The sequence below is a fragment of the Phoenix dactylifera genome, unplaced genomic scaffold, assembly GCF_009389715.1.
Source record: "Phoenix dactylifera cultivar Barhee BC4 unplaced genomic scaffold, palm_55x_up_171113_PBpolish2nd_filt_p 000284F, whole genome shotgun sequence".
Lineage (NCBI taxonomy): Eukaryota > Viridiplantae > Streptophyta > Magnoliopsida > Arecales > Arecaceae > Phoenix > Phoenix dactylifera.
The window spans coordinates 403,563-430,324 of NW_024067768.1; the positions used below are offsets into that span (position 1 = coordinate 403,563).

Genomic DNA, 26,762 nt, shown 5'->3' on the forward strand with positions numbered 1-26,762 from the left:
AAGAGTTGAGAATTTGAGCCATGTATCATTGGTGATTAATTTCTAAATGCTCCTGGTTAATGGATCATCACGAGGACGGTGATCAGTCCGATCAGTGCACAGATCGCTTTCCTTATGGATGGACGAGACTCGAGTCCACAGTGTAGAGACACTGAAGTGATAGTGTAGGTGTTTGTTAGAGAACAAGGGTACTGAGCGTGACCAAGACAAGAAGTCACTTGGATGTCTATCCACTCGTCAGTGACTTGCTTGATGTTGCAGTAGTGTGGCTGGTCCTTTGACCTGCGGTGCTTCGGCTATTCACAGTGAGGTTATTGTAGTTTGACTGCACATATACATGGTCTCTAGTCATATGGGTCCTTGTTGTGTAGATTGGCTGCAGTAGGTTCACTGTAGGAGTAGATTTTGCACTTACATGGAATCTATCGACCTTGATAGAAGAGGAGTGATCCTATGTGATTTATTAGACTGAGTTCTAAGACCTTAGACAGGGCAGTAATATAAAGTGGAGAAAGAGTTTTCCACTATCGAACTCAAGTCGAATAAATTTAGACATATGACAGATAACGGGGTTTGACGAGTTATCCATGACCTCCGGTCTGTAGGGATCCACGATAGAAGGACTGTATCATACGATAATTGCACCTAGAGGTTCATCATTCTATTCTGCTGGGTAGCCACTACATACTGCTAGGTGTCACTGGTGGATGGTTAGACTCACAAGGATCATCTGGATGGTCGATGATCCCTGGTGAGTTGAGTTGGAAATGTTTCAACCCATTGAAAGGAGTTTTCAATGATATTGTGATAGAGATTGCAATATATCTCACTACCAGTCAGAATAGAACCTATGGGGTCACACACATTAGAAGTAATGACCGATCCGATGGTTGAATTGTGATTAAGAATCACATGTGATCAATTAGATTGATAAATTGAAAACCCGCTAAGAGTTGGTGGTTAGAAGAAGGAATAATTGCAATCGGATTTGCAATTTAATTTAATTAATTGGATTTAATTAATTGGATTGATCATGAGTCCTACTTGGAGTGGGATTCATGAAGTCCTAATTGGATTAGGATTTCAAATTAAATTAGAGTCCTACTTGGAATAGGATTTCTAAAGTCCTAATTATCTTAGGGCTGAAATTTGAACAAGTCCTAATTAGATTAGGATTTTCTCAAGTCCTAATTAATTTTAATTTTAATCTAATTAATTAAATGACTCATAATTGGATTAGGATTGAAGAGTTTAATAGAGTCATGGTTCAATTAAATCCTAATTAGATTAGGATAAGGAGGAAATTGAAATGGGTTCATATAAATCCTATTTTGAATAGGATTGGACTCATGAAATGAACGCAAATTAAATCACCCTTTAATTTGATTAAATGGTAGATTTAATTAGACTTGAGGGAGGGGCCCACGCCCCTCCCCTTGGGATGTGCGTGGAAGAAAAAGGAGGGGCGTAAGCCCCTCCTTGCTGCCGAAATAAAGAGATAGGGATGAGCTCCTTAAAAATAGGAGCTCATCCTTATCACATATGGAATTAAAAGGAGGAGGGTTTTGGCCCCTCCTCTTATGCTAATTCTGGTGGTTCACGGCAGCAAGCTCCCTCTCATTCATTTCTCCTTTCAGCCGCAAGGAAGCAAGGGAAAAAGAAAATCCTTGGTGGCTCTCCTCCTTCTTCCTTTTGGTTCCAAAACAAAGAGAAAGGAAAAGGCTGCGCAAGGTTTTCAAATCTACTTCCTTGGCTCTTCTTTCTTCTTCCTCCTCTCAAGGCAATCAAAGGTTGATTCAAAGGAGAGGACTTCATCCATCTAAAGCCTTCTCTACAAGGGAGCTAGCACCCCGGGGAGATCCAAAGGCTTCGATCGACTCACTACTTCATGTGGATACCTGTAAAGGCCGGACGCGTGTGCGGCTTCTACTGAACCTTCATCAAATACCACGTGAATCAGATTTGCGGAGACCATCTATCCGTACAAGGAGAAAATCTGATCTTCTTAATCATGATTTTAAAATGATTCAATAAGAATTTAATCCTGATCTATCTACAAAAAGTTTTAAAATACGTTCATGCGATGAACGAAATATGCACATGTCGTTCCGCTGCGCATCTGAAAAAATTTTGAATTTTCAGCGGCATGTGACAGATCCTAACAGTGGTATCAGAGCCATGGTTATGTAGATTAAGATTAGGATTAAATTTTTAAAGGCATTTTAGATCTGAAATTTAAGGGATTATGCTTGCTGAAATTTATGTATGCAGAATTTTCAGCTTGCTAATTTTTCTGCATACTAATTTTTAGATGCTTAGATTAATGATTCTAATGCATTGATAATGTGATTACAAATGTTTAGAGTCAAATCTAGCATGATCAGCAAGTCATGAGATGGAATAATCAATTAAATTACAGATCTGAAAATAATTTTTATGCATGTGATGCATATGGTGATGATCATGGATGGACCCTTTGAATGTGCTGAAATGTTCTGCGATGTTCTGTGATGCATGTAATTTTAATTTTTTAGATGTCTGCGTGCATCTTAAATTCATGTATTACAGACCTGCATGTCTCATGAAAAAAGGGTTGTAATTTATTATTTTTATTTTTATTTAATTTTTAAAGCAATCTGGGATGTAATCTGTGATGTGTGTTGCACGTCGATAGTTGATCGATATGTGCATAAACAAGCTCAACATGCGCGGATCGAGATCAAGGGTTGATTGAAGATGGATCAAGGAGTTGATCACAATTGGACCTAAGGGATCAAGATCAAGTCAAGAGTTGAAGACGATCTAACCAATTGACGTGCATGTGCCTGTAAAATGACCCCATCCTCGATCCATGATCATCACCATTTAATTTTATTTTGATAAATGCCTGGATGTTTAATGCTTATGTCTATGCGGGTAGACTTATATTTGCATTAGATGTGAATACGCAATCGAGTGAGACCTAAATATAAACCTCCCTAATTAGTCGAGAGTGAACCTATATGAGTTCGTCATATTAGATTAATTGATCTAATTCGTGTCTAGGCAAGCCTAAAAAGTGGTTACTTAATTAGGACTTTACTCTCTGAGTATGGAGAGCCTCCCACTTGCTTACCTGGCCAATTGTTCTATTACCTCTTATGAAGAACTCAAGTTGCAAACACTAAGACATGATTTCATAATATTAAGTTCATAGGTCTTCCACCGTAGTAGAGTTGCTAAGGTCTTTCCGGTGTTGATTTGTCTCGGCTGGACACAGTGGGCAAGTTGCATCAGGGGATTAGACCTCTCTATTAGACATGAGATGTTGTGGGGTAAAGGTGGGGTTGGGCACCAATAACTGTTAAGTGAGGACCCAATAACGATTTTATTCCTGTAGTTATACGGTGGGTCTGACTTAACTAAGTAATGAGGCCAATAACTGTTAGGTGAGGTCTTCATCACTTAGAGACCAAGTACCACTGCAATTTGCTTCAAAAGCATTGTACAAGAGTTGTACACTCATCCATTTATATGTCACCAATAACTGTTAGGTGAGGCGGCATGTAAATCGCTGAGACCGCAGTACCCATTAGAAATCCTAGTCGCGTAGGGTTTTCGTTTCTCCATCAGGGGAGTATGAGGGATTCGAGAAAATAGTGGGAGCATATTTGTTTTAAAAGACCCTAAAATAAATAGAGTTCAAGTACAAAGTCTAACTAGAATCTTTACTCTCTACAAATCACAATGTCAGCTTCGAACCCTTTGACCCGTGTCCTTGAGATCAACCGACTGACCGGAATCAATTATAAAGATTGGCTTAGAAACCTGAAAATTATTTTGAATTATGAGAAATTAGGGTATGTGCTCGAGAATGACATCCCCAGGTTACCAGCATGTCCTACTGATGATCAGCGTGAGACGTATCAAAAGTGCACAGATGATGACATTAGGGTCAAGTGCTACATCATGACATCCATGACTAATGAACTTCAATGTCAGCATGAGAACATGAAGACTGCTAGGAAAATACTGGCTCACCTACAAGAGTTGTATGGTGAGCAAAGCCGCACTGCACGCTTTGAAGTGTCCAAGCGGCTCTTTAAGGCAAAAATGTGCGAGAGGCAGTCTGTCCATGATCACTGTTTGACTATGATCAAGGACCTAGAGGAGCTTGAAAAGCTCGGTATGACCATGCATAAGGAACTGCAGATAGATCTGATCCTGCAATCCCTTCCTGATTCATTTGGGCAGTTTATAGTAAACTACCATATGAATAAAATTGAATGCACTAAGACCGAACTATTGAATATGTTGGTAACTACTGAGGGAGCCTTGAAAGGTTCAAGGGGCTCTGTTCTGGCTGCTGAATTGACTTCTGGTTCTAAGAGAAAGTCTAATTGGAAGAAAAAGGAGGGGCGTAAGCCCCTCCTTGCTGCCGAAATAAAGAGATAGGGATGAGCTCCTTAAAAATAGGAGCTCATCCTTATCACATATGGAATTAAAAGGAGGAGGGTTTTGGCCCCTCCTCTTATGCTAATTCTGGTGGTTCACGGCAGCAAGCTCCCTCTCATTCATTTCTCCTTTCAGCCGCAAGGAAGCAAGGGAAAAAGAAAATCCTTGGTGGCTCTCCTCCTTCTTCCTTTTGGTTCCAAAACAAAGAGAAAGGAAAAGGCTGCGCAAGGTTTTCAAATCTACTTCCTTGGCTATTCCTTCTTCTTCCTCCTCTCAAGGCAATCAAAGGTTGATTCAAAGGAGAGGACTTCAGCCATCTAAAGCCTTCTCTACAAGGGAGCTAGCACCCCGGAGAGATCCAAAGGCTTCGATCGACTCACTACTTCGTGTGGATACCTGTAAAGGCCGAACGCGTGTGCGGCTTCTACTGAACCTTCATCAAATACCACGTGAATCAGAGTTGCGGAGACCATCTATCCGTACAAGGAGAAGATCTGATCTTCTTAATCATGATTTTAAAATGATTCAATAAGAATTTAATCCTGATCTATCTACAAAAAGTTTTAAAATACGTTCATGCGATGAACGAAATATGCACATGTCGTTCCGCTGCGCATCTGAAAAAATTTTGGATTTTCAGCGGCATGTGACAGATCCTAACAGTGGTATCAGAGCCATGGTTATGTAGATTAAGATTAGGATTAAATTTTTAAAGGCATTTTAGATCTGAAATTTAAGGGATTATGCTTGCTGAAATTTATGTATGCAGAATTTTCAGCTTGCTAATTTTTCTGCATACTAATTTTTAGATACTTAGATTAATGATTCTAATGCATTGATAATGTGATTACAAATGTTTAGAGTCAAATCTAGCATGATCAGCAAGTCATGAGATGGAATAATCAATTAAATTACAGATCTGAAAATAATTTTTATGCATGTGATGCATATGGTGATGATCATGGATGGACCCTTTGAATGTGCTGAAATGTTCTGCGATGTTCTGTGATGCATGTAATTTTAATTTTTTAGATGTCTGCGTGCATCTTAAATTCATGTATTACAGACCTGCATGTCTCATGAAAAAAGGGTTGTAATTTATTATTTTTATTTTTATTTAATTTTTAAAGCAATCTGGGATGTAATCTGTGATGTGTGTTGCACGTCGATAGTTGATCGATATGTGCATAAACAAGCTCAACATGCGCGGATCGAGATCAAGGGTTGATTGAAGATGGATCAAGGAGTTGATCACAATTGGACCTAAGGGATCAAGATCAAGTCAAGAGTTGAAGACGATCTAACCAATTGACGTGCATGTGCCTGTAAAATGACCCCATCCTCGATCCATGATCATCACCATTTAATTTTATTTTGATAAATGCCTGGATGTTTAATGCTTATGTCTATGCGGGTAGACTTATATTTGCATTAGATGTGAATACGCAATCGAGTGAGACCTAAATATAAACCTCCCTAATTAGTCGAGAGTGAACCTATATGAGTTCGTCATATTAGATTAATTGATCTAATTCGTGTCTAGGCAAGCCTAAAAAGTGGTTACTTAATTAGGACTTTACTCTCTGAGTATGGAGAGCCTCCCACTTGCTTACCTGGCCAATTGTTCTATTACCTCTTATGAAGAACTCAAGTTGCAAACACTAAGACATGATTTCATAATATTAAGTTCATAGGTCTTCCACCGTAGTAGAGTTGCTAAGGTCTTTCCGGTGTTGATTTGTCTCGGCTGGACACAGTGGGCAAGTTGCATCAGGGGATTGGACCTCTCTATTAGACATGAGATGTTGTGGGGTAAAGGTGGGGTTGGGCACCAATAACTGTTAAGTGAGGACCCAATAACGATTTTATTCCTGTAGTTATACGGTGGGTCTGACTTAACTAAGTAATGAGGCCAATAACTGTTAGGTGAGGTCTTCATCACTTAGAGACCAAGTACCACTGCAATTTGCTTCAAAAGCATTGTACAAGAGTTGTACACTCATCCATTTATATGTCACCAATAACTGTTAGGTGATGCGGCATGTAAATCGCTGAGACCGCAGTACCCATTAGAAATCCTAGTTGCGTAGGGTTTTCGTTTCTCCATCAGGGGAGTATGAGGGATTCGAGAAAATAGTGGGAGCATATTTGTTTTAAAAGACCCTAAAACAAATAGAGTTCAAGTACAAAGTCTAACTAGAATCTTTACTCTCTACAGATCACAATGTCAGCTTCGAACCCTTTGACCCGTGTCCTTGAGACCAACCGACTGACCGGAATCAATTATAAAGATTGGCTTAGAAACCTGAAAATTATTTTGAATTATGAGAAATTAGGGTATGTGCTCGAGAATGACATCCCCAGGTTACCAGCATGTCCTACTGATGATCAGCGTGAGACGTATCAAAAGTGGACAGATGATGACATTAGGGTCAAGTGCTACATCATGACATCCATGACTAATGAACTTCAATGTCAGCATGAGAACATGAAGACTGCTAGGAAAATACTGGCTCACCTACAAGAGTTGTATGGTGAGCAAAGCCGCACTGCACGCTTTGAAGTGTCCAAGCGGCTCTTTAAGGCAAAAATGTGCGAGAGGCAGTCTGTCCATGATCACTGTTTGACTATGATCAAGGACCTAGAGGAGCTTGAAAAGCTCGGTATGACCATGCATAAGGAACTGCAGATAGATCTGATCCTGCAATCCCTTCCTGATTCATTTGGGCAGTTTATAGTAAACTACCATATGAATAAAATTGAATGCATTAAGACCGAACTATTGAATATGTTGGTAACTACTGAGGGAGCCTTGAAAGGTTCAAGGGGCTCTGTTCTGGCTGCTGAATTGACTTCTGGTTCTAAGAGAAAGTCTAATTGGAAGAAAAAGGAGGGGCGTAAGCCCCTCCTTGCTGCCGAAATAAAGAGATAGGGATGAGCTCCTTAAAAATAGGAGCTCATCCTTATCACATATGGAATTAAAAGGAGGAGGGTTTTGGCCCCTCCTCTTATGCTAATTCTGGTGGTTCACGGCAGCAAGCTCCCTCTCATTCATTTCTCCTTTCAGCCGCAAGGAAGCAAGGGAAAAAGAAAATCCTTGGTGGCTCTCCTCCTTCTTCCTTTTGGTTCCAAAACAAAGAGAAAGGAAAAGGCTGCGCAAGGTTTTCAAATCTACTTCATTGGCTCTTCCTTCTTCTTCCTCCTCTCAAGGCAATCAAAGGTTGATTCAAAGGAGAGGACTTTAGCCATCTAAAGCCTTCTCTACAAGGGAGCTGGCACCCCGGAGAGATCCAAAGGCTTCGATCGACTCACTACTTCGTGTGGATACCTGTAAAGGCCGGACGCGTGTGCGGCTTCTACTGAACCTTCATCAAATACCACGTGAATCAGATTTGCGGAGACCATCTATCCGTACAAGGAGAAGATCTGATCTTCTTAATCATGATTTTAAAATGATTCAATAAGAATTTAATCCTGATCTATCTACAAAAAGTTTTAAAATACGTTCATGCGATGAACGAAATATGCATATGTCGTTCCGCTGCGCATCTGAAAAAATTTTGAATTTTCAGCGGCATGTGACAGATCCTAACAGTGGTATCAGAGCCATGGTTATGTAGATTAAGATTAGGATTAAATTTTTAAAGGCATTTTAGATCTGAAATTTAAGGGATTATGCTTGCTGAAATTTATGTATGCAGAATTTTCAGCTTGCTAATTTTTCTGCATACTAATTTTTAGATACTTAGATTAATGATTCTAATGCATTGATAATGTGATTACAAATGTTTAGAGTCAAATCTAGCATGATCAGCAAGTCATTAGATGGAATAATCAATTAAATTACAGATCTGAAAATAATTTTTATGCATGTGATGCATATGGTGATGATCATGGATGGACCCTTTGAATGTGCTGAAATGTTCTGCGATGTTCTGTGATGCATGTAATTTTAATTTTTTAGATGTCTGCGTGCATCTTAAATTCATGTATTACAGACCTGCATGTCTCATGAAAAAAGGGTTGTAATTTATTATTTTTATTTTTATTTAATTTTTAAAGCAATCTGGGATGTAATCTGTGATATGTGTTGCACGTCGATAGTTGATCGATATGTGCATAAACAAGCTCAACATGCGCGGATCGAGATCAAGGGTTGATTGAAGATGGATCAAGGAGTTGATCACAATTGGACCTAAGGGATCAAGATCAAGTCAAGAGTTGAAGACGATCTAACCAATTGACGTGCATGTGCCTGTAAAATGACCCCATCCTCGATCCATGATTATCACCATTTAATTTTATTTTGATAAATGCCTGGATGTTTAATGCTTATGTCTATGCGGGTAGACTTATATTTGCATTAGATGTGAATACGCAATCGAGTGAGACCTAAATATAAACCTCCCTAATTAGTCGAGAGTGAACCTATATGAGTTCGTCATATTAGATTAATTGATCTAATTCGTGTCTAGGCAAGCCTAAAAAGTGGTTACTTAATTAGGACTTTACTCTCTGAGTATGGAGAGCCTCCCACTTGCTTACCTGGCCAATTGTTCTATTACCTCTTATGAAGAACTCAAGTTGCAAACACTAAGACATGATTTCATAATATTAAGTTCATAGGTCTTCCACCGTAGTAGAGTTGCTAAGGTCTTTCCGGTGTTGATTTGTCTCGGCTGGACACAGTGGGCAAGTTGCATCAGGGGATTGGACCTCTCTATTAGACATGAGATGTTGTGGGGTAAAGGTGGGGTTGGGCACCAATAACTGTTAAGTGAGGACCCAATAACGATTTTATTCCTGTAGTTATACGGTGGGTCTGACTTAACTAAGTAATGAGGCCAATAACTGTTAGGTGAGGTCTTCATCACTTAGAGACCAAGTACCACTGCAATTTGCTTCAAAAGCATTGTACAAGAGTTGTACACTCATCCATTTATATGTCACCAATAACTGTTAGGTGAGGCGGCATGTAAATCGCTGAGACCGCAGTACCCATTAGAAATCCTAGTCGCGTAGGGTTTTCGTTTCTCCATCAGGGGAGTATGAGGGATTCGAGAAAATAGTGGGAGCATATTTGTTTTAAAAGATCCTAAAACAAATAGAGTTCAAGTACAAAGTCTAAATAGAATCTTTACTCTCTACAGATCACAATGTCAGCTTCGAACCCTTTGACCCGTGTCCTTGAGACCAACCGACTGACCGGAATCAATTATAAAGATTGGCTTAGAAACCTGAAAATTGTTTTGAATTATGAGAAATTAGGGTATGTGCTCGAGAATGACATCCCCAGGTTACCAGCATGTCCTACTGATGATCAGCGTGAGACGTATCAAAAGTGGACATATGATGACATTAGGGTCAAGTGCTACATCATGACATCCATGACTAATGAACTTCAATGTCAGCATGAGAACATGAAGACTGCTAGGAAAATACTGGCTCACCTACAAGAGTTGTATGGTGAGCAAAGCTGCACTGCACGCTTTGAAGTGTCCAAGCGGCTCTTTAAGGCAAAAATGTACGAGAGGCAGTCTGTCCATGATCACTGTTTGACTATGATCAAGGACCTAGAGGAGCTTGAAAAGCTCGGTATGACCATGCATAAGGAACTGCAGATAGATCTGATCCTGCAATCCCTTCCTGATTCATTTGGGCAGTTTATAGTAAACTACCATATGAATAAAATTGAATGCACTAAGACCGAACTATTGAATATGTTGGTAACTACTGAGGGAGCCTTGAAAGGTTCAAGGAGCTCTGTTCTGGCTGCTGAACTGACTTCTGGTTCTAAGAGAAAGTCTAATTGGAAGAAAAAGAAGCATGTAAAGAAGCAGAAGAAAGACAAGAAGCCTAAGAAGGAAGTTCATAAGAAAAATGATAATGACAAGGAAAAATGTTTCCACTGCAACGTCGACGGCCATTGGAAAAGGAACTGCCCTTCATACCTCGAGAGCCTGAAGAACAAAAAGGCAGACACACCTTCTGAAGGTATGTTAGACTTGCTCGTAATTGAAACTAACCTTACGGTTTCTTCTACTTCTAGTTGGGTTATAGATTCTGGTTCTAGTGCTCATTTGTGTACTACTATGCAGGGTCTAAAGGAAAGTAGGAGGCTGCCGAAAGGTGCAGTGATCCTTCGGGTTGGCAATGGGGCAAGAGTTGCTGCTGTAGCTGTGGGCACCTATCCTCTACGATTACCATCTGGATTTAGTTTATTGCTTAGAGACTGTTACTATGTCCCTGCTGCTAGTAGGAATTTGATTTCTATTTCATGTTTAGCACAGGATGATCATATTTTGACATTTGACAAAGACTACTGTTCTATTTATTTCAGAAATAAATTAGTTGCACGTGGTTTCATGATCAACAGTCTCTATCACTTGCATATTGATGTGTCTGTTAATGTGTCTGAGCAAGTAGTGAATGCCATAGGATCTAAAAGATCCAGAGATGAGATAAACCAGAAGTATTTGTGGCACCTCAGGTTTGGTCATATTGGAGAGGACAGAATGAAAAAAATGGAGAAAGATGGGCTTCTCGACCCATTGATTTCTGAGTCATATCCAGTTTGTGAGTCCTGTCATCAAGAAAAAATGGCTAGATTGCCCTTTGTAGGACATGGGGAGAGGACCACTGAAATACTTAACTTAGTACACACTGATATGTGTGGCCCATTTTATGTGTCAGCCAAGGGTCGTTATTCGTACTTCATTACCTTTACCGATGATTATTCACGATATAGGTATGTGTATCTTATGAGATACAAATCTGAGCCTTTTGAAAAGTTCAAAAAATTTAGAAATGAAGTTTTTTTAAAAAAAATTAAAAAATTATATTTTTATAAAAATAAATTTTTTATATTTTATGTAAAAAATTTATATGAAAGATATTGAAAAGCTAATTTTTTATTGGTTGAGAATTGAGATGTCTTTTTTTCTTCAAAAGTACTATCAAACTATCAAAATTTATTGATAAATTTTTTTTCTTTATTAATAATATAATAGATATTTTATATAATTTTTTTATAAAATAGATACTCAACAAAATATAATTCTAGAATATACCACTTTTTTATTATCAGCCAAATATACTAAAATTATTTTTTAATATTATATTTTTAAAAATTATATTTTAAATAAATATTTTAATAAAAAAATTTTTGCGGCGAATCAAACGAGTCCGAAGTGAATCTCTATCTTCTCTGTCTTCCCGTAGCACCATCCTTTTTAAACGCAAATCCCCAACATAACACCCTACTCTTTTTTTTGCGCTAGACAAAACCCTTCCCTTCCTGCACCGACCTAAACCCCTTTCCCAAGACCAAAGGCGAGGTCTTGAATCCTCCTCGAGGACATGTGGCACCGGGCCTTCGTCGTCGGCGGCGGCGGCGCCGCCCTCCCTTGGCGCTCCCTCGCCCGGCGATCCCTCTCCTCCGGCACCTCCGCCGCCGTGGACTCCATCATCCTCCGCTCCCTCAAGGAACACTACCTCGAAGTCTCCAAGATGACCCCTCCTCCGGTACTCCCCCTCCTCCCTTCTTCTTCTTGGTTTTCTTTACCCCTTCTTGGGTTTCCGTGACCTTCTCTTCTATCCTCTCTCTAATAGAAAGTGAATCCGCCATTGCCGTACACAATCGTGAAGGGGGCGCTGGACATGGACGGGCCGGTCCTTCGGAGATCCTACAATGACGAGGAGATCACCATCTCCGTGATGCGCCTCGCCAACATCATGCCCGCAGGCGCCGAGGGTGACGACGGCGATGACTCGATCAACCAGCTGTTCCTCCACGTCGACGTGTCGAAGCCCGGGAGGGAGGAGTCCCTCCACTTCCTCTGTGGGCTCTACCCGGATGCGGTCGGTATACACTCTGTCTGCCTCCGGCCGAAGCTCGCAGCGTCCTCTGGCTCGTCCTCCATGTCCAAGTACCAGGGTCGTGTTTTCCAGTAAGCCCCTTTTCTGCCATCAAGCCTTCACTTTCTCTGTTTTATTGGCTTTTATTTGTTATGATTGAAATGGCTGAATCTGTCGTATCTAGATGAAAGCCTAATTGGGTCTTCTGTGCATCATGAGGAATTTAATTTTTACTAAACTGTAAATCTCCGTTGTGGTCGTGCTGGTGAAATGTAACCATATTGTAAACCCATTTTCTGAAAGAGAAAATTAGTATAAGATTGATTTTTGGCTAGTAAGAAATTATTTTTCTATGGGTAATTAAATGTTGGGGATACCTCTTTGATTAGAAACCAAAGTTCTCGTTTGAGTCTTGGATGGTGCATCCTGTAGTATTTGGGCTTGGTAAATTATAATGCGGGTGGGTCATCCTCTCTCTCTCTCTCTCTCTCTCTCTCTCTCTCTCTCTCTCGTAAAAAGAATGGATTGCATTATAAAACTAGTAAAATGTTGGGATGATACCTGTAGTTCCTTTTCAAAATAATGCATGATTATTATCAATGCCATTCTATTAAGAGAAGCATATGACAATTCATGATATAACCTGACATTGATAATCAGATTAAGGTCTCTTAAAGAAGAAATCTCATGGGAATTAATTATATTGAGAAGATCCAACATTAAAATTACGGTATTTGTCATAATAATTTTGTTGGCTTTCATGCAAAATAGATGATAAAGCAGACTATCAAGCATGATTGGTGAAAAGTTGGTTAACATAATTCAGAGATGTTTTATCTATGTGATTGAAGTGTGATGTTCAATAAGATCTAGCACTAGGAAAATTCATAAAAGTATTTTATAAGCTAAAAAAATAATAAATTTAAAAGAAATCTTGATGGAAGAATATAACATTGTCGATCACATATTTTATTTGATGATTTGATCTGCCTGCTGTTGGACTATTCTGACTTATTTATGTGATTACTTACTTCAATCTGCTGCTAGGTTAACTAGTTTTGCATATTTGTCTTCTTATTTTGATTTGAACATCATTTTGGCTGTTACTTCTCAGCCATAGAAGCTTTAAATCTTAATTTTTCCTGCCTTCTTTCACCTATGTAGACCTAGGATAGGCCTACTTAAGCCTTCCTAGGAAACTAAGATTGATTTCTTGCTGCCTTGTCTGCAGGACTTGGACAACAAGCAATTAAGCTTCTTTAAACCTTAGCTATATTATTCCTAGTGTCCTCCTGCACAACATAGGCTAGCTCTAGTGGTCCTCCATTAGTTTAGTATTAAAGCCAAACATCTTGCTTCTCCTTTTTCCTCTTTTTTCCTATTTTCTCCTCCTTTTTTCTCCTTTATTTTTAACCTCCTCTCTCTTTCCATCATGGTCTCCAGTTCTGAATTAAACAATTGGCCTGACCCTTGCCCAAGGCTACTATAAGGGCACCAAACAACAAGTTGCTCATCTTCAAGAGGAGATGACTATAGTCAAATCTTCCTTGGAAGGCATAAAACAAAATTTGGCATCATTGTACCTCCAAATTCAAAATCTTGCAGTTGAAAAACTTGTAGAAATGGGTTCTTCTTCGGTTTTGCAACCTTCATAGGTTGATGTTCTAACACCCGCTCCTGAAAGCCCTGCTTGTGTAAACAGAGATCCAAGAGTTGTTGTGATGGATTGAGTTGAAACTTGTGGTAGCTGATTTTCATGGTGGACATGATCTAAAGGTCTTCTTGGATTGGGTTCACAGCTTAGAAAGCTATCTTAGGTGGTATCAAATTGCTCGGGAATGTCAACTTCTATCTACTGAAGCAAAGTTGGAAGAGATGGCAAGAATATAGTGGACCAAACAGTTGAATCATGCTACCAACCATACTAAGGATGACATGAAGGCATTCATGACTCACTACTTCATGCCTCCCAACTACAATTAGTGGCTCCAGTTATAGTTCACACATTTCAGGCAAGGACATTTGATGATCGAGAAGTGTACTTCCAAGCTCTACAGCTTGGTGGCTCGATCTGACTTTCCATGGGTTGAGGTTGTAATAATCTCCATGTATCGCTAAGGTTTGAACCCCAAAATCTCCTCTGGTTTAGCTACAAAAGACTTTATACATAGGAAGATGCTACACAGATTGCTTATTAGATTCAACAAGAAATGAAAAAGAAATCAGCTTTCAAGTCTTCTTCTAGTTCATTCAAATCTGATCATTCAGCATCAGAGTTGAGCCAATCAAAGCCCCAACCGCCTCTGCAGCTTCCTGCAACAAATTAGCACACACATCAAGTTCACAAAGTAGATTGGGTGGAGGTTCCAAATCCAGGGCTGAAATCTAATGCTTCACTTGCAAAGGAATTGGCCACTTTTCTTCACAATGCCCTAATCAATTGGTGACATTTGCTGATGAGGCCCATCTTATTGCTAATGCCGGTCCCTAGCAGAAAGCCAGAGAGGTTCTCTATCTTGAAGCTGAAAAAGTGATGAAGAAAAGAGTGTTGATAGTGAAGATGAAGAAGTACATCATTGTGTTGTTCTCTGACCTTTTATCACTACACACCAAGAAGATGATCGTGAAGGTTGGAGGTGCAGCAATATTCTCCAAACAAATTTAAGGTGCAATGGATAGCTTTGTGCCATTATGATACATTTTGGGTGATGCACTAATTTTGTCTTTGAAGATGGTGTTGAAAAGCTAAAGTTGAAAATTGAGCCACACCCAAATTCTTAGAGGTAACATGGGTGAAAAATGCCAGTCCCAAGGTCCATTAGAGGTGTTTGGTCAGTTATTCAATTGGTGGGCTTGTGGCCATTGTGCAAATTAATGTGCTGCCCGTTAAAGTATGTCACATCTCTAGCGTCTATGGCTTTTTGAAAGGAAGGTACGATAGGATGGCTATTTGAGTACATATTTGTTTCAGCATGGAGGCCTCATTGTTACTTATGTAACTGCCAAAGACCTCCAGTAATGAAGTTGAAGAGGCCTGCTGGCACATTCCTTCTGCAACATGTCATCTCAGTCCAAGATGGCTCATTAGGTCCCTACCCCAATTTGATGGAGCTGAGTTCTCAAAGGAGGGGGAATACAGCATGTTGATCTGAAATTTGGAGTGAGAATGTTGCTAGAGTTTGTTTTATTTCTTCAAAAGAAGATTTGACTACAATCATGTTGTATTACATATGAGCAATTTGTTGTTTAGTGCCATTGTAGCCTTGGGGGAGGATCTCAAGCGGACTGTTTAATTCAGCATTGGAGATCATGAAGAAAAAAGATAATAGGTAAAAGCAAGGTCCGCTGGACCGACTGTGCCAACGTACCGGTTGGAACGGGTACCGATCCGGCCAACAGAGTGGAAACGACGCGTGGACGCGAAAATAAAACAATGTGCGGATACGCGCGCGTCTGTGCGTGGACGCGAAAAAAAACAACGCGTGTCCGCACGCGGAGACCGTTAAATGCCATAGAATGGCATTTATTAAATGGCTCACGCGGGGTGCCAGCCCGCGCGGGGCATAGCGCACGGGCGCGAGCTGGGTGCGCAATTCCCCGAGCCCCGCGTGGGCGCGATCTGGGTGCGCAATTCCTTGATAGCGCCCGCGCGGGCGTGCTGCCTCGTGTGGGTGCGGTTCCCAGTGCAGGGAACGGCGTGCGGACGCGGTTCCCAGCTCGCGTCCGCGCGGGCACTCTTCCCCCCCGCGTGGGCGCGCGGGGAAGCGACGCTTGGGCCGGTGCGAACCGGCCTGTTTTGCACCGGTACCGGCTTGTACTGGTGTGCACCGGTTCGCATCGGTACACAACAAAAAATAGCCGATTCCGGCTTCTGTAAGGCCGGAACCATTTTTCACAGCCGAACCGTACCGGTTGGAGCCGGTACCAGTACGGTACGTGGTGAACCGGCCGGTTCGGGCCGGTTCAGCAGACCTTGGGTAAAAGAGATAGGGAAAAAATGGAAAGAAGAGGAAAAAGGGAAAGTAGGATATTTGGCTTTAGTACTAAACTGATGCAGGACCACTTAGGGTTGGCTTGCATTACGTGAGAGGACTCTAGGAATAGGATAGCTTAGCATTTAAAGAAGCTTTATTGCTTGCTGTCCAAATCCAGAGGGTAGGGCAACATTTAGTTTTCTGCTTAAACAAAGGATTAAATAGGCCTATCCTAGGGTTATATAAGTGAAAATAAGCATGGAAGATCAATATCTAGGGTTTTTACAGTTGAAAGTAATAGTCAAAAATGATGTTCAAATCAAAGTAAGTAGGCAAAGATACAAGACTAGTTGACCTAGCAGAATATGCAAATAATGACAATCTAGCATAGAAATAATCATATAAATAAAGTAAAAATGTATAACAGCGTGCAGATAAAATCCTTAAATAATATTTGCGATCAGCAATGTTATATTCTTCAATCAAAGAAAGTTGAATAATCTGCTAATAGTTCAGATAAATAGATAATGACAACAGCAAATAAATCATAAACAAGAAGATTTATAGGAGAGAAATCGTAAAGAGAACCAAGGTTTTAAACCCCATGGGGATTGGACATCTTGGTTTTTCCAAGGAATGGAATGTGCCGCATCCCGCCCTAGCTCGATGGCATCTTGGTCAAGCATCCTGGTACTTTCTTGGGATGCCATTGATTTTTTTATTTTTAGTTTTTTTAGATATTTTATTGTTTTGTTTTTTTAATATATTTGGATTTCAAAAATACTATGTTTAGTGTAAATTAGGATATTTAGTACCATTATAAGCTATATAAATATATTTATATATACTTTTTTTACTCTACTTAACGTATCTAAGTCGTAATCCCAAACTAGTTGGGGTCGGCTACATGAAATTTCTAATTGCCTCACATTTTGTGCTATAAAGAATAGTTGGTTGTATGAATGTCCTATAAATCTTGAAGTTGGCAGGAATCCTATGATCACGTAATATCCTAGTTGCACTTCTTTGTAACTTGATTTAATCCTATAAATGACATCTTCTCCAATCTCCTCTTCTAAACAATCAATCCTAAAAGGATCAATCTTAGGCACTTAATGATCCTCAATTTTCACTCCACTTTCATTTCTATTTCTATTTCTACTAAAACTGCATCATATATTTCATTTTGGTCTTGCTTAACCTAAAATCGATGGACTCGAAGGGACTCCTCCGTAATTTCAACTTACGATTAATTCCAACCTTAGTGTTATCCATTAAAACTATATCATATGCAAACAGTATATACCAAGAAATATTGTCTTGAATATGCTTATTGTGATTGGGAACTTACTCGTATTACCACCAATAGTTCCCATGGTAGTAACTACTTCATCATGTATGTCTTTAATCATGTTAACATATCTAACAGAAACTCCTTTCTTTTATAACATCCACCTTAAGGCTTCTCTAGGAACTTTATCATATGCTTTTTTTAAAATAAAGATTATATGAAGATATTGTCTCTATATACTTCTCCATTAACCTTTAGAAGAGAAACTTTCATAGTTGACCTTCTTGGCATAAAACCAAATTTTCTCTCTGATACTTTTGTATCACACCTCAATAGGTGCTGATTCATCCTATCCCAAAGTTCTATTATATGGCTTATGAGTTCAATACTACACTAGTTAGAATATTTTTGAATATCACTTTTGTTCTTTAAATTACTACTATAGTGCTCTTCCTCCTTTCATCAAGCATATTTTTGGTTTTTAAAATCTTAAATCGTCAATAAAATTACTCCCACATCACCTAAACACTTTCAAATCATAGTAGGAATTCATCAGATCCGCTGCATTTCCTATTTTCATCTTTTTATAGTCTTCTTTACCTTAGATACTCTAATTCTATGTCTATGCTTAACATTTCTATCCTCAATGGAACTAGTAAAGCATTCTAAATTGTTTACTTGATAATCATTGAATGGCTCACTAAAACAACCGTTCCATCTTTGTCTAATCTCATCCTCTTTAACCAATTTTTTGTTATTTATCATTGATACATTTTACTGTAGTCAAGTCTCTAGGATTTCTTTCTCTTCGTCTTGCAATCTTATACATGCCTTTCTCCCTATCTAATTTGTAATATAACTCTTCGTACACCTTGAATCTAGTCTTTTGTACCGCTTTCTTAACTTTCTTCTTAGTCATCTTATAGCTTTCATATGCTTTTACATTCCTATATTTAGGTTGCTGCCAATCACACTCTTTTTTAGATTTAACCGCCAACTAAACATTCTCATTCTACCATCAAGCTTTCTTATTGGATGGTCATTTTTTCTTTGATTCTCCTAGTATCTTTATAACCACTTTCTTAATATTGTTAGCTATTTCTTTCCACTTGGTATTGATTTTGCCATCTAGACCCTATGTTCTTCCCTTCAACATTCTATCCTCAAAAGATATTTGTTTCTTCTCTCACAAATTATACTATATAGTCCTCCAGTTCCTATTTTCTTTTGTTCTATGTCATTTTCTAATATACAGATCTAAAATTACTAGTCTATGTTGGGTGGCTAAAAATTCACTTGGTATAACCTTACAATATTTACAAAACACAATATGTCTTTCTAATAAGAAAGACATCTATTTGACTAGTTTCATGCTCAGTTTTAAAAGATATCAAGTGAATTTTATTTCAAGCAAGTGTCAGCTAAGATTAGGTCATATGGCACTGCAAACTGCAAAAATGATGCCTCCTGCTTTGTTTCTATCTTCAAAATCATAACTTTCATGCACCCTTTCAAAACCTACACTATATTTTACCATGCAACTATTTAAATCCTTTGATAAATATCTTTTTTCTATAGGAATCTCTTGAATTAGTCCATCCATGTTCTTCCAGAAGCATTATTTCATAGCATCATCAATCACGCTTGAGGAGCATAAGCATTAAGGATATAAGCATTAAGGATATTATTATACTCCTCGCCTAGCACCAATTTTATCAAGATGATTCTATCTCCTATGCTCTTCATATTGACAAACTCGTCTTTTAAATTCTAATCTACAATAATTTCTACTCCATTTTTATTCATATCATTTTCCATATATCAAAGTTTATAACCTATCTTACTAAGTTCTTTTGCTTTTCTTCATCTATCCACTTAGTCTTTTGCAAGCAAGTTTTGTTATCCCCCCTAGCCATGGTGTCTATTAGTTCCATCAATTTTTCTGTCAATGACTTTATATTTCAAGTTGCTAACCATATCCTACTTTTTTGGACTGACTTCTTTACCTTCATCCACCCATTAAAGTGTGAGAACCCCTACTTTTTATCACATCCAAGTGTCGATATGACATTTTGCTTTAGGGGAATGCCTAGTTAATCCTTATCCATTTTTCACTAAATCCCAAGTTCGATGTAGCACATCTCTAGTAAGTTGTGGCCCAATAGTTTTCTTTTAGAGATTCATGTTCATAGGATGTGGCTATAGCTTGACGCTAGTTGTCAACCTACCATAACCCTCCTCTTTTATTAGGGCTTGAGACTGGTTATGTGCAAAGAATTATGCATTAAGCACAACATAGACTGAGTTATATCGACATTTTTGTATTTATTGATTTTTATTACTAAAGCTTTAATGATAATCTTTTATATACTTAGAATTTAAAAAAAAAGAATATATGTTGCTAAAATAGTATATACTCTACTGCCGTAAGTTATGTAAGTCTATTTATATCTTTTATCTCTATTAATATTGTTAAATTTTTATCTTGATTTGGAGTCTGAGCTGTTGTTTGCGACTAAGGTTTGCTGTACCAGCCGGTATCACCGGGCATAAAGCAGGAGCATATAAGGGTATATGAATGCTGCAAGACCAAAAATTATAAACCAAAGCACCCATACAAAAAATATAAAATATAAACAAAAAATATATAATATATAATATATAATATTATAGATGTGTCTATGTATATATGTATATACATATATATTTGAGAAAATATTATTGTTGGACTTGGGGATTTAACTTTTGTGCACTTAGGTGCATAAAATTTTAAATCTTCCCCCCTAACCAATCAAGCAAACTGTCACCTTTCTTATAAGAATAACTAAAACTAATTAAACTATCTAAAGTTTAAATGCCTAAAAAAAATGAGAGTGAAGGGACATGTGGCTCTTTTTACGCCCCTTTCCCTCATGTGGCACCACCTTATCAAATCCTCCCAAATCCATCTTCCCCATCGTAAACCGCTCCCTCTCCTTTCTCAAACCAATTTTCTATCTTGTCCTCACTTCCTTGAGTACCCTATCCAATGAGAGGACCTTCTGTCCCTTATTGTGATCGAAGATGAGACTCGAGGTGCAGGGCCGTGGATTCCTCCCTTCGATCCCTGCCTTCCTTCCCAACTTCAGTTTCTTTGTTTCACTCTTCAATCTCTTCCTTCCCGACTCTGCCCTCACTTCCTTGAGTGCCCTATCCAATGAGAGACCCTTCTGTCCCTTCCTGCATTCGAAGATGAGACTCGAGGATCAGGGCCATGGATTCTTCCCTTTGATCCTTGCTTCCCTCCTCAACTTCAGTTTCTTTGTTTCGCTCTTCAATTTCTTCCTTCCCGACTCTGACTTCTCTTTTCCGCTGCATCTGACAGTCAACGCCTTGTCAGTGGCAGAGAAAGAAATCATCCTTGGCTTCGGATCTATGGTGAGGGATGGTGGAGGTGAGGAAGTTCGAGTGGCCGGTGTTTGGAAGGCCTATGACCACCATCAGTATTATCCGCGGTAGATGGGGGGGGGAGCCATTTTTTTTCGTGTCCTAGCTGGGATGAAGATAGGATGGTGGGATTACCCACGTTCTTGGATTTTGGGGTCCCACCCCCATCCCAATTCCTATTATCTCATAGGAACATGATGGAATAGCTACGATACTCCCCATCTTGGTGGGATTGCAATCCTTGAAGAGAAAAGATTAATAGGAAAAAAACAGAATAGGCAGTGAGAAAGGATTAAGAAAGAGAGAGAGACAAACCAGGCTCCGAAGATGTTCTTTTTTGCCAAAATATTTCTGTGTAGATCACAGTTAGACACCAATAACAAGGCCACATGTAAGGCCAATCAGATTCCTATCTTTTCCTAATTTGAGTGAAATTAGGGTTCCTTGTAGATCTCACAAATCATGTAATTGACTGACCTATTTGACCTCTACTAGGACTCCTAATTAAGCCTGGCTCTACAGCGAACATTGTTCCCACTACAGTAAGACGTGAACCGTACCAGCGGCTAACTTTGATATTAATCTGAAAACACCAAATTAAAAATGAAAATCAAAAGCTGATCAATCATCAATGAACCTGGGATAGTTGGATGAAGTTCCAGCTGCACCTTGCTTCCTTGTTGGTCCTCACAGCAGGGTGAGGTCCTAAAATGCCTCTATTGCTACCTGACTTCATGATCTCAGCCCTCTGCTGGCTTGAATAGCAACATAAGCATTTTCATGGCTGATTTTTGTAGCCATTGCACCCTCCTTTGGTCCTTTGTAGTTGATCTTCAATTATCGCTGCATCAGAGGTGAAATTGAATTCTATGAGAAGCAACTTTGTTTAAGATAGTTGGGATGTTATTGCATCTCAAAGACAGAAAAACAGAAAATCTTGACACTTGGTGGAAACCTCTAGCAAGTTGAGACATAATATTAGGCTTTCATTGTCTTCAAATCACAAGAGTTTGGCAAAAAGAAGGGTGATAAGAAAAAGAGGGAACCCTTATAATAGGGATAAGAACATTTTCAAGCAAGGAAAGCTATACTGTACGGAACCGAACATCGCAATACCGCCCCGAACCGCTCAGTTCGAGGTGTACGGAGCTGTAACGGGGGCTGATTGACATGGTTCTAGCCCTCAATTCAAGAAACCAGCATGGGAAGGGATGAAAGAGAAGAAAAGAGAGGAAAAGAGAGGGATTGGGAGCAAGAGAGTTGCCGGGAGAGGGTGAGAGAGGAAGCTCGGAAGCCCTTCTCTTCTCCGTTCATTCGCAAGGGGCGCTGGGTGGAGCCCTTGTTTCGAATGAAATTGGAGCTCGACCCTAATTTTTAATTTTTTTTTTTTTACTTTTTTTCTATTCTTAATTGAAGTCGGCAAACTCTATGCCGATTTCACTTAAAGAATTGAAAAAAATTAAATATTGGGGCCGAATTTCTGGTTCGTTCGAAACAAAGACTTTTGCCCAGCGCCCCTGCGGATGAGTGGAGGTGGAGAGGAGGGCTTCCAAGCTCCCTCTCTCAACCTCTCCCGGTATCTCTCATGCTCCCCCTCCCTCTCCCTTCCTCTCTCTCTCCTTTTCCCTCTCCCTCTGTCTCTCTGGTTTTCCTTTGTCGGTACATGCCGGAATGGCATGGTACGATATTGTACTATATCGTACCGCCGGCCTACCGGCAGGGTTGCCGGTTCTGGTACTATGGGCCTTGTGCTCAAAGGCCTTAAAGGCTAATCTCAAAAATCAGAAAGTGATGACATTAGCTGATTTTAAACTAGTAGTTTGGTCATTGGTGGATAGATAGAATCCACCAAGCATAAAAAAATGGATGCATCTTCAGCCATCTCTGAGGGAATGGAGACCTTTGGATGAATAAGAAGCATTTGCAAAATTGAAAATTTTGACTAACTATTTTCTAATGAGAAAAGAAGGAATTGTGCATAGGGAGAATTTTGCAACAATTGTTTTAATCTCACACCAGTTGATATTAGCAGAAGAATGTGTTTTTCTTGACGAGGTTGCAAAACCATGTAACATCCCTTTCCGTAGGAAGGCACTGTCATGCAAAATTCTGTATTTTAAATAATGGGAACAAGAAACTAATTTGTTATGTATAATGTGCAAGCCTTAAGGCCAACCATGTGAGGCCAGCCTCTAAAACCATCTTGTTGTCCACATGGTGCTACCATCTCTTTCCTACTTTTCCTCCTTTTGTTTCCTTTGGGTATTATCCTTCCATATATCCATCTTATCTCATCATAGAGGGAAACATCATAAAAAATAAAGTGTTTTTTCCATGTTTTCACATGCATTGCATGTATAATGGCAACCCGAAGTACCCCACTCTTTTCATGGGGCTCTGCGTGCTGGGGTCATTTTCCTCTCGGAACAGCTGCAAAAGCTACCAACTTAAAATAAATACATTTTCCTTGTTTCTGTTCGTATTCTTAGGAGAGAAACAAGAGAAGTGCCCCTCCCAAAATTCAATGTGTATTTATCAGATTATAGATGTTCAATAGCCATAACCATTGAGCCTTATCCCAACTATTTATCAGATTATAGACGTGATATAAAAATTCTCCTGATCAGATGGAAAATCATAGCCATCTGTCTCCTATCACCTGCACTATATATGCCAAACTCTAGTAAAAGAGAACCTACAAGTTTATATTTGTAAAACAGGAGTTTGATGAGGCCATATAAGATGTGGTTTGGGGACTCCCTCTATAACTAGGAAACAGGAACACATGCACAAAGGATCCAATTTGTTTTGTGACATGTTCAGAATCATTACCTCTTCTGGATGTATAATGGACCAGATCTGTGGTTTTTCCTCCCACTAGGCTCCACATGTTTCTCCCTTTCCCAAATATCCTTATTTGCTGTACTAATCATACCATATTCCACCCTTCCTAATAAATCTATCATGAGTTAAGTTTAATACCTAACTCAACAAATCCATCACTTGAAACCACATCACCATCTACAGAGCTAATGAATTTAAGCATCCTGCCCGCCGATGAACCTGCCTAATCCAAAAAGATATTGCTATACTTTTCTCGCTTGGCCTTTAACTCAGTGATTCTTCCCAAACCTCTCAGGCTCTCACTATCAGTCGAAAGGGACAATTTTTGGATTCTGATAGCACCTGCTGTTCAAGCAACTGCATAGTTTCTTGAGCTCCTTTGCTTGAAAAGTGGAGCAATGAGGAAGGGTTTTTAATCCTCTGCTCTTCGAAGAATAAATGGATAATGGATCACTGCTTCTTATCCTTTGACATTGGCCAATGTTCCGCCCAATCCTCCTCTCTCATCTTTAAATGTCATGATGATGGTGAGAGGCTTCAATTTCTTTATATGTCTAATTGATGAAAGAAAGAGCTGAAAAATCTAGCTAATCTACCACCTGCCTGGTTAAGAAAGATGGGCTGCTTCCCTGCTTTGTTCTTGATATAGTACTAGCTCATTGGGACTAAGTGGAATGTGGGATTCATGGGTACTCAAAGCTCTACCATTCTAGCATCCAGTCAACCCTCTTTTCTCTAATGGCTCTTTGGTAACTGATTCACTGCTTGAAGACATCAAGCTTTCTGGAGTCATCTTGAGGGTGACTTTGTTTGGCAACCCAATGGTGGAAATTTGAAGGCAGGGATTGGGGCATGAAAACATAGCAATAGAGTATTTCAAGTGCAATTATTCATGTGTTTCATTAATATTTCTGAAGCTGGTATAACTTGCACATTGCCTAGGTATGCTTGGAACTATTGGTTGATCTTAGTGGTCGACGGTTGTGGTAGTCAATGACAATTTACTGAAGATGAGTTGATAATCTAGGTGAGAGATGGCATTGGCTGGGTTTAGGTCTAGGGAGGAAGGAGTATGGAAAGTGAAAAAGAATTTAGCGAATTGTGTCTTTCTTCGTTTTGCGTCTCTCCTGCATCTTTTTGTTAGGGCCAAATTGTGAGAGTTGGATGCTGCTTCATAAGTGTATGGAATAAAATAAATAACTTCGGATCATCTGATGTGGCATATTGATTTTAGTTTTGTAGGCAAAAGAAATGATTTTTTCTTTTGTAAATAAATTATGAACTAGTTGTTTGAAGAAAATACCTTGAAAGAAAAAATCAAAACCTGTTGTGGGACCCGAAATGGACATGGGCCCAGACCTTTATTTGTTTTAGGAGTGAGGCAGCGAGCTTAGTTCTGATTATGTATGCACTTTCACACACACACACACACACACACACACACACACACACACACAGAGAGAGAGAGAGAGAGAGAGAGAGAGAGAGAGTTGGAGTATGCACTAAATGTTCAATCTTTGATAAAATATTTGGTGATTCAAAATCCATGATGGGCCACCAAAATTGAAGACTGAAACTATTGAAGATGACCATAAAAAAATGTATTGAAATCAAATTATTCCAGATTTTTTCTTCATATTTTTTAGGATGGGTTGCATATATTCTCGTTATTAGAACAGATAATGGATGACATGAACTTCCTTCCATGTATATACCTGGGCTTGTAGCAGTTTTCTTTGATATTATTTGCGCAGTTTTCTTTCTGTAGCAGTTGGATGAAACTTCTAACTTGTTTGAATATCCAATACTTTTTCTATTTGTTTATGTAGTTAATTTGATGGTGAATCTGCTGTTTTAAATTGGAATAGTGAATTTCATTTGCATATTTCTCTCTCATTTGTTTTTAGGAGTATCATGAATTGCTAAGTCTTTACTCCTTGTAAATGATGATGCTTCTAGTTCCACTAGTTCCAGATCTCGTTTGGATGTCATAACTGTTATTTCAGTTCAACAAAGATATTATAATTAAGGATTGATACAAACAAATGGTATTGGTTTGCATTTAAGTTCCATGACTCTGGTGGTTGAACTGGCAGGGAGCTGGAACAGAAGATGAGAGATGCATTCCATATCTACATAGAGGCACGTGGTGTGAATGAGAGCCTTTTTCCATTTCTCCAAGCATGGCTTTATGTGAAGGATCACCGAAACCTCATGCGTTGGTTTAAGAGCGTCGGCACGTTCATCAATGAGCACAAACCAGCTTGAGCTTCAACTATTCTATGTTCAAATCTTTGGGAACCAGTGGTCGCTTGCTCTCACCATGAGCGTATACTTGTGCATTCCCATAAAGTCATCTCCTGGTCAAGGACTTTCAATCCAAGTTTTGAACATTCAAGCAAGTTAAATGGAATCGCTAAATTATGTCTTCTACTGGAAGAAGATGATGTTGGAAAAGCTTACATGCAGCATGTTCCACAAACGAAAATGTAAGAGAACTGTTTCTCATCTTTCAATTGTTTACTGCCGGGAGCTGATGGATACTAAGGAATTTGGATTAGATGTATTTGAGAGATTATGAACAATTATAGGTTACGAACAAAGGTTTGTACCTCTAGTAGAATAACAGTTTCATTATTTATTTTTTTGAAATTTGTTTTCATCATCGTCAAAAAATGAAAAATCTGAACATGCTCTTGGTCTAGACATCACAATTCCTTCAGAATTAGGCTTGTTTTATGTAGGGGTACCATGATTCCGGTATTCTCTACTCATGGTACTCATGGCCCAAGCCATCCATGCTCAGTTTTGTATTTTGTGTACTCCTGCATGGAAAATCCATTTCCTTGGTGGTATTTGTTTGCCTTGGGGAGTTGGGGTAAGCTGTTGCAGTACTTGAAAGCATTTCCTAGAACCTTTTTATCTCCCTGTTTCCA

At 39.1% G+C, this 26,762-nt stretch overlaps 1 protein-coding gene across 2 annotated transcripts; it reads left to right on the top strand.

The window, feature by feature from the left end:
* Positions 1-11,684: 11,684 nt before the first annotated feature.
* Positions 11,685-26,532, top strand: LOC103714423. Of its 2 annotated transcripts, none has more exons than XM_026807409.2 (3): positions 11,685-11,958; positions 12,082-12,383; positions 25,923-26,532. In XM_026807409.2, exons 1-3 carry the CDS (start codon positions 11,794-11,796, stop codon positions 26,092-26,094), a joined length of 639 nt encoding a protein of 212 aa, XP_026663210.2. In that variant the 5' UTR covers positions 11,685-11,793; the 3' UTR covers positions 26,095-26,532. The 2 variants fall into 2 exon arrangements, with proteins under 2 accessions (XP_026663210.2, XP_008799886.2); XM_008801664.4 differs by having other exon boundaries at positions 11,689-11,958; positions 12,046-12,383.
* Positions 26,533-26,762: the final 230 nt, after the last annotated feature.